General features: G+C 47.1%; 1 protein-coding gene across 1 annotated transcript; it reads right to left on the bottom strand.

Annotated features, from left to right (window-relative positions):
* Positions 1 to 4,657: 4,657 nt before the first annotated feature.
* Positions 4,658 to 6,584, bottom strand: LOC103005991 (dnaJ homolog subfamily C member 7-like). The gene is made up of 2 exons (XM_057555802.1): positions 6,492 to 6,584; positions 4,658 to 6,293 (listed from the first exon to the last, which is right to left on the bottom strand). The coding sequence occupies exons 1-2, from the start codon at positions 6,565 to 6,567 to the stop codon at positions 4,885 to 4,887; spliced, it is 1,485 nt and encodes a 494-aa protein (XP_057411785.1). The 5' UTR covers positions 6,568 to 6,584; the 3' UTR covers positions 4,658 to 4,884.
* Positions 6,585 to 9,005: the final 2,421 nt, after the last annotated feature.

Genomic DNA, 9,005 nt, shown 5'->3' with positions numbered 1-9,005 from the left:
CCTTTGTGCACCAGTTGCCATGCTATCTCCAGCAGCCTGCTTCATCAGAGTCGCCGTGGCTTCTCCTGCTGCATTTTATGGGTGCTGTGGTAGCAAAAGCTGCCAGGGCTTAGCCATAGGATGGAGACAGCACTCTGGGCTAATGTGAAGAATTCTTGGAGGGGATGTGGAAACGTGCTTTGGATGAATAGAGGTCAAAAGGCTGACTTTAATGATAGCTTCCTTAGAAATGCTTGGCATTTCGCAGAAGCCATCAAAGCCTGGCATAGTCGGCATGGCTAAGTAATTGTCCTATAAGCACAAACCTGAAGCTGTCTCTCTCTTTGGCTTCCGGTTTCTTGGGCCAAGCCCCATCATCAGGACATAGATGAGATGTGGGCTGGGCAGCTTGCTTTGGGCTCTTAGTGACCCTGCAAGATGCTGCTGAGAAACCCACGAAGCGCTGGCCATGGAGATCGAGATCTCCGTCTTCCCTTATGGGAAGCATGCTTTAGGGAAGCAGTGGGGGTGATGACAAGATCAGGTTTGAGTGAAAGGAGCCGATAAAAATTGAGGATTAAGTAACCAACCTGGGCAATCCCATTCACCCGACTCAGGAGTGTGGTGTCAGTACCTTGGAGAAGTAGAAAGGGCTTGGGACTGGGTGTCAGAAGATTTTGTAGGGGAGGGAAACTTTCCTCTACCCTCTCAGGTCTTTGGCTAGGGCCCTGGAGATTAAACTGCTGAAGACAGATTAACCGGATAAAGAGATCTATTTCAAATGCATATTGAGGGCCTCACAGAATTAAAGGAAAACCCCAAAGAGGTGGTCAGACCCGGAGGCTAAAACAAAGGACAATACATTTGTGCAGAAGTGTCACAACAGAAGAGAAGGGCTCTGAGCCTCCAGGGGCAGTGCATTGTGGGATGGTAGATGTACAGGGAAACTAATGGAAGACGAGGGTTGTTTTAGGAAGCTTTGTGATGTGGATTCCTCTCCGTGCCGTCTCTGGACTGATGAGAGTCTATGGTCCTCTCCAGTGAAGAAGGGTCATTCTGCCCTTCCTGGTACTAGAGGGAAGGGAGGCACCTTCTCATGGGAAATTTATGCCCAGCTTTTAGGCAAACAGGGGGAAAGGCAGAGAGCTTTTCTTGCAGTCTACTGTTTCTCAGCTGCATTCAGCTCAAAACAATCCTTATGCCAAAGTGGCATTATTTGGGGATGCACAGTCTGTTTCCTTTCAGCTTCATATAACTCACCGACAGTCTCTTTCCTGCGAGACTGGAAGCAATTTGAGGGCAGGACCTTGTCTGTTTGTTCACCATTGTATCTCCACCATTGTATCTCCAGAATGTAGCACAGTGCCTGGCCCATTTGTTTGACTGCAAATTAATGGGTTTTGAGCTGCTCTGAGCCTCTGTTTCCTTGTCTGTAAAGTGAAGATAACGGTCTTGTCTTAGCATCTGAAGATCCCTTTCTACATTGACTTACTCTGCAGCAGAGGTTCCCAGGTTGGTCATAAGAAGGAAACAGTCTAATCGTCTTTCTTGATTTAAATGGAAGCTCTTCCTTATTTGAATGTTCCCAGAGAAACATGGCAAGATGTGACGGAGAGCACAACAAGACTCATTGCTGCAGATGACCTGTGAGCGTTTTCTCATTTTGTCCACTCCCGTGATGGAGGTTTGGCTCAGAGTTTGAAATATGTGGATGCAGACACGACCCACACATCTCCCTTCTGCCAAGGAAATGGCACCGAGGTGGGGATGGCTAGAGCAGCAAATGTTACCCTCCAGATGCTACATTCATAAAGGCTGAGAGGACAAGACAAATCAGGGCCCATTTTTGCACAGCTGCAAAATGGAGTCTTTGGAAAATGCAGCCTTGTGATACCTCACTTGTGTTTTTATCAGAACATTTCAAACATGAGTGGCAAATCTCTGGCTTAATGGAAAACGGTCCTCAAAGTTAGAGTTAGCTGTCCTGGATCCTATCGAAGGCATTCTCTGCCTTGTCCTCGGGCAAGCCATATTTCTCGGGACCTCAGTTTCCTCCGTTGATTTTAGTGTCTAAAAGGGCCCTCTAGAGTCTAAAGTTTTAAGATGGTAACATCAGCACTAATTTGCATGAGCCAATCCAGGAGCCGCTCCCTCAGGGCATCTCTTCCTGTTCCTGATGATGCTGGCATCCCCCCACCAGCCAGCAGGGCTGGCACCTGAATCCACTCCCCCAGGAGGGGGAGTGAGGGTGCTTTGTTCATTCACCTCCCCTGCCCTGAGACCCCGAGTGACCAAGGACACAGCTAAGAGATGCTGGCCATGCTATGGAAGAGTGGAGCCCTGCGGAGGGGCTGCAGAGAGATGGGGGATTTTTGCCCAGTGAGCCAACCAGCTACGGCCTTCCAGGTTTGAGTTCAGCCTGGCTAGGATAAACTCAGCTTAGTCCCTTAAAGTCAAAGCTCTCAAGAAGCCTTGACGGGCTTCCCTGGTGGCGCAGTTGTTAAGAATCCACCTGCCAATGCAGGGGACAGGGGTTCGAGCCCTGGTCTGGGAAGATCCCACATGCTGCGGAGCAACTAAGCCCATGCGCCACAACTACTGAGCCTGCACTGTAGAGCCCGCGTGCCACAACTACTGAAGCCCGCGCACCTAGAGCCCATGCTCCGCAACAAGAGAAGCCACCGCAATGAGAAGCGCGTGCACCACAACAAAGAGTAGCCCCGGCTCGCCGCAACTAGAGAAAGCCCGTGTGCAGCAACAAAGACACAATGTAGCCAAAAATAAAATAAATAAATTAAAAAAAAAAAGAAGCCTTGATATTCATCTGGCACCTACCAGGCAGATCTTGGGGCTTAACAGCGGTGGTGGTAGTGGGGTGAGCTGGAGACGGGGCTCTGCACGCAATCTCTGCACACAAGTTCCTTATACAGTAAGTCCCCTACATACAAATGAGTTCCATCTGAGAGAGCGTTCGTAAGTCCACTTTGTTCGTAAGTCCAACAAAGTTAGCCTAGGTGCCCAACTAACACAATTGGCTATATAGTACTGTACTGTAATAGGTTTATAATACTTTTCACACAAATAAACATTAAAAAAACAAAAAATAGGGCTTCCCTGGTGGCGCAGCAGTTGAGAATCCGCCTGCCAATGCAGGGGACACGGGTTCGAGCCCTGGTCTGGGAAGATCCCACATGCCGCGGAGCAACTAGGCCCGTGAGCCACAATTGCTGAGCCTGCGCGTCTGGAGCCTGTGCTCCGCAACAAGAGAGGCCGCGATAGTGAGAGGCCCGCGCACCGCGATGAAGAGTGGCCCCTGTTTGCCACAACTAGAGAAAGCCCTCGCACAGAAACGAAGACCCAACACAGCCATAAATAAATAAATAAATAAAACCACAAAAAATAAAGAAAACATTTTTAATCTTATAGTGCAGTACCTTGAAAAGTACAGTAGTACTGTACAATAGCTGGCACTTCTTAGCAGTACCGGCTACATCACTGTTGCTTTTGCGCTTGCTTCCGGACATCCTGGGCTTGAAATAAGGATACTGTACTACTGTACGCTATACAGTACTGTACAGTAAAGTACACAAAAGCACACCCACTTGTAGAGAATGCACACACGTGACAATGTACGCCAGACACGTGAACTAACTTAAGTGATTGGATATGCTAATGCAGGTTCGCATCTTTGAAAGTTCTCAACATAAAGGTTCGTATGTAGGGGACTTACTATAATTAAATATCAAAACTTTTCTCCTGGAGCTTCCCTGGTGGCACAGGGGTTATGAATCTGCCTGCCAATGCAGGGGACACGGGTTCGAGCCCTGGTCTGGGAAGATCCCACATGCCGCAGTGCAACTAAGCCCGTGTGCCACAACTACCGAGCCTGCGCTCTAGGGCCTGCAAGCCACAACTACTGAGTCCACATGCCACAGCTACTGAAGCCCACGCACCTAGAGCCCGTGCTCCGCAGTAAGAGAAGCCACTGCAATGAGAAGCCCGCGCACCGCAACGAAGAGTAGCCCCCGCTCACCACAACTAAAGAAAGCCTGCGCACAGCAACAAAGACCCAAATGCAGCCAAAAATAAATAAATAAATAATTAATTAATTTAAAAAAACCCTTTTCTCCTAAGCCTTCTGATGGGTAGGGCATGTCAGAATAATAGAAATTAAAACAAAGAGATGAAATATAACACTTTGAGAGTGTCCAAAAGGAGTAGATTGTTTGTAATTATTTAATTATTCATTGGCTGGGGGCAAATCAGGGAAGACTTCCAGAAAGAGGAGTAGAACTTTCAAGGTGGAGCTGGAGGAGCTGGGAGAAAAGGAATTCCAGAGCCAGCAGAGCAAAGATGCAGGGGCAGGGAGGTGCCTCAGGTGTCCTGGGAACCAGAACTACTCTTGGCTAGCTGAGGACATGAGCAGGAAGGACCGCTGGAAAGGTAGGTCATTGTCTAGTCATTCCGAGCCTAGAGTACAAAGCTCATGATTTTGGATTTCGCCTGGACCCCGGAGGTCAAACACTGGCTGATTTCATTCGTCCTGCAGATGGCTTTTGTTTGGCCTGTATAGCATGTGTGTGTCTTTTTTTTTTTTTTTTTTTTTTTGCCAGAAAGGGTCAAAACATTTTATTCTCTTAATTTTTTTTTTTTTAATAAAGTTAAACAGTAAAACAAAAATTCATAAGCTGCCCTGTCCACCCCCCACCTCCCTCCCCTACCCGCAGTCTTCGGCGCTGGCTCCCTTTCCTTCACCCCACTCACACAGACACCGGGTATCCAGCTGAGAAAATGAAACTGCTCTAAGTACGTGGATCATAATGAAGGGAGGAGGTGAACTGTGTCCACATTCGAGGTTAAACTGAGCAAGTCTGCATTTTCTGGGCTCCGGGTGGTTTCCTTTCATTAGCCAAACTGAAAAAAGAAATTCCCTGGACCAGATGCTTCAAAGCTGAAGCCCCCAGGACCGCCAAAGAATGCCTTGAAGATATTGTTTGCATCAAAATCACCCATATTCATGCCCTCTTCATCCAGGTCTTGTCCACTGTCGTATCGAGTCTTTTTCTTGGGATCAGAGAGTATGGTAAAAGCTTCTCCGACTTCCTTGAACTTTTTCTCCTCCTCCTTCTGAACTTCAGCACTGGCTCCACTGTGCCGATCTGGATGGTGCATCAAGGCCCGTTTCCGATAAGCTTTCTTGATCTCGTCCTCAGAGGCATTCTTGTCTACTCCAAGAATCTTGTAGTAATCTTTCCTCTTACTCTTCTTCAGTTCCAGCTGTGCATTTTTTAGGAGCTGTTTGTGTTCTTTTGTTTTCTCCGTCTGATATACTTTTTCATAGTCCCGTACTGCTTCTTCATACTGTTCTGTGTCCATGTAACACTGAGCTCTTCTCAAGTAGGCTTTTATATAAGTGTCATCAAGCTTCACTGCATTTGTGCAGTCTTCTATTGCATCATCTAGTTTCCTAAGCTTGGAATTAACCGTACCCCGATTACAGTAGAGTTTAGCATTTGTTTTTATATTATTGGGGTCTATCCCCAGGGCTTCTGTGTACAGTTCATATGCTAGCTTATAATTTCCTTCTTTAAATGCTTTATTCCCATCTTCTTTCTTTGCTTTAAGTGCTTTGGCATTTCTGCAAGCGACGCAGGCCTTCTCATGGTCAGGAGCCATCCGGAGAGCTTGGACAAAAAACTGAACCGCCTTCTCAATACAATCTTCATAATAAAGGCAAAGACCTCGTACATATAGAGCATCAGCATTGGTGGAATCCATTCGTAAAATGTCACTGGCCACAGACTGTGCTTCTGGATGACGACCCAGCATTGCTAAACATTCTGCTTTGATGATTTTGAAGCGATGGCAGGCAGGGGCATATTCTAGGGCACGGTCCATGCAAAAAACAACCTTCCGAAAATCCCGCTTCTCAAAATCCGTTTCTGCTATTTTCTCATATTCTATGACTGCATTAGCATTCTTGAACTCCTGTTGTGCCTGAGCATTTTTGTGATCCAGTTCTAGGGCTCTCTGGAAACTACGACGTGCCGCCATGGCATTCCCTAGAGATAGGTGGCATTTGCCCTCTCGTAGATGTCCCCGAACAAAACTGTCATCCAACCTCACTGACTGCTGTGCATCTCCGAGAGCTTCCCGGAACTTTCCGAGCATCATCAAGGTGGCTGCTCGATTCCCGTAATAGCTAGCATTTTTAGGACACATATCTATGGCTTTTGTATAATAGTTATAAGCTTCATTGTAATCTTTCTTGGCATAGTATGCATTTCCTTGTTCCTTGAAAGACTCTGCTTCCCCTGCGAGACCAGCCGAGGAAAGAGTGGATCTTTGGAATCCAGCATGGCAGCAGCAAGAACTGAACAAGGCTGCATCAGGAACAATTCCAGGGTCAAATCCATTCAAGTCCTGCCTGGGAGTCTGAGAAAGGGCTGAAGCTTGTTCAAGTTGCCCTTACAGCAAAGGGACTGAAGGATGAGATGTCAAAGGCGTAGGACTCTTCGCTTCCTCGTCGTCTAGCAGCTCTGGCTCGGTCTCCGCCATTACCACATCGCACTCCGCGGCAGCCGCCATCTTACCGCCGGGACCAGAGAGCCAGGTCTGTGTCTTTTTAATTTGATCCAAATTTTTAAAATATGGACATTTCACACACAAACCAGCTTCTCTTTAAACACGGGAAGATCTGGCTTCAAGGAGACAGTCAACAGGAGCCTAGTAGCTGATTCCCTTTCAGACAAGCCACATAGGGACCCTCTAGCAACTGTCTACCTGCCTGGCCCACTGTGACTCATTCGTGGCCCCTTGCAGACCCTACCACAGAGAGGAGGGCCGTGCATCGTTGCATGATGCCAGCTCATATAATCATGGGCACTAAACTTGTCATTTTCTCTTGACTCTTGCAGGTAATTTCTCAGGCTCTTCTGGCTACCCCTTTTGGGCTGCTCCTGGTTAGAATTAGGAAATCATTGAAATTTGTCCAACATACTATCAAGGATTTCCCATGATCCTCCACACCTTTCCTTTTGTATCAGCCTTTGGAGGATCACTGCCTTCCATTTATTTCCCCTGAGCTACCCAAAGCCTCACCGTTGCTCTAGATGTCCAGACCCTTGCCTGTGTTAAGAGCAGTCTTATGCATTGGTCAGTGAGGAACAGAGGGTAATTAATTATGTGCCGCCCCAGTCCTGCACCCAGGGCAGGCATCATTAATCAATCACTTCTGGCATGCTTCCCTGAGTTCAGACTCAGCATCAGAATCTTTCTCAACTGCACTTCAGGCAACCCCTACCAATCGATCAAGTCCAGTCATAGATTTGACATAAACTGACTTGCCCCAGGATAAGAGGATTTCTGATATAAACTGCCCAGTTGAGATAGGTCACAAGTATAGTCTTAGGGTTTTTTTTCTCTTTCAAGATTTATGATTTTAGGATCTTCTTTCTGGGGGCTCCCAGTCATAGAGCTATTTCCCCCACCTACCTGAGTGTTACTGTTCTTTTAGATAATCCTAGGTGATAGTAGTTTCCATTTATAAAAGCCTATTTTGTGCCAGGGCTTAAGATGTGTAGTATTTTGTTGTCATGGCAACCCTGCAGGTAATTACCATTATGCCTAGTTTACAAATAAGGCTCCAGGTGTTTAAGTGAATTTGACTACGATAATAAGTGCTGGTAAGGGTGGATGTTCAAACCCACAGTTATCCAGCTCCAAAGTCCAGCGTGTTTCTACCATTTTACGCAATTTCCTTACTTTTCCCTTCAAGTTCTGAGTTAGGGGAAAACCTTACTCCTTCACATCTGGGGCAATAAGATCCTTTCCTTCCTACTCAGATTCCAGGGACTCAAAGGAATCATGCTTAGGTCTGAAGGATGCTTAGCCAAAAGACCCTTAATCTACAGAAGCCCCAATGTTTGTAGCTACCACTTGCTCTGAATGGTACAAGCATCTATTACTGGAGGCTTGACTTGGGAGCCCCAGGCAAGGAACTCCTCCTCTGACACGTTGCTGGTCGAGAAGGCCACAGAGGCCGCCCCTCCACTGCTCCCCGGCCCTGCATTGATGAGGATGGTCTGATTGGGAGTTGGCTCACATTTACCGAGCACCTACGATGCATCAGGCTCTGTGCTAGGCGCTCTGAGTGCAGGTCCTATGATCCAGTTGGTGGTCTTTGAACCACACCATGTCACAGTGCTCCAAAAAACCCCACTCCTCTAGATGATCACGCAGAGTAGGTGTCCACAGATGAGAACAAAGAAGGAACAAGGCAGGAAACTTGGCTTCTAGCCAGACACTTGGAGGGAATGAAAGTCATAAGGCAAAAAGAAGACATCTCTCGGCAACTGTCCTCAGTTACCTGGGATTCTGAACAGAATCCCAGCACAGATGTGAGCATGAATCAAGAACAGACATGAGAAAAGTAGAAACTGACAAAGAGTAGAAATCAGCACTTTTTCATGCTGTCGGTGACGCCTCACACCAAAGTCTCCATCAGCCAAGGGCAGACTTGGTGACATTCTGAGGGAAATTAGCAGGGCCCAAAGCAGTCACTTCACACACTAGGAAACCAAAGGCGTTTTCTTCTTTTCTGTTAAGAGGAAGAAAAATAGATCGGAACAAATAACCTCATTCAAGTGAAATCTGATGAAAAGCTGGCTGTAGGACCTTGGCGATACCTGGTATGCAGAGTGGCCACCCATCCCCACTTGCCCAGGACAGTCCCGTGTCACGCTGGTTGTCTCAGCGTAATTACAAATCACACTCTTCTTTCCCCTAAAAAGTGTCCTGATTTTGACAATAACCTGACTATACAGTCACTTTGCTTCCATAGCAGGTTTCAATGTACTGCCCCTTTGGCCTGCGCACAATATATTGGGTTGAATGTATTTCCAGTGTTCAAGGAAAAGTTAGTCTGCACAGAAATCCATGTTGTCAGAAAGAAGCCTGTGCTGCTGGTGAAATTTCCACACTCTTCCCCCTCGATCTGCTGCGCGTACACACACACACAGCGTCTG

Source organism: Balaenoptera acutorostrata, chromosome 10 (genome assembly GCF_949987535.1).
Source record: "Balaenoptera acutorostrata chromosome 10, mBalAcu1.1, whole genome shotgun sequence".
Classification (NCBI taxonomy): domain Eukaryota; kingdom Metazoa; phylum Chordata; class Mammalia; order Artiodactyla; family Balaenopteridae; genus Balaenoptera; species Balaenoptera acutorostrata.
Note: the sequence above shows the minus strand (reverse complement) of the source record. Positions and strands in the feature narration are given on the sequence as shown.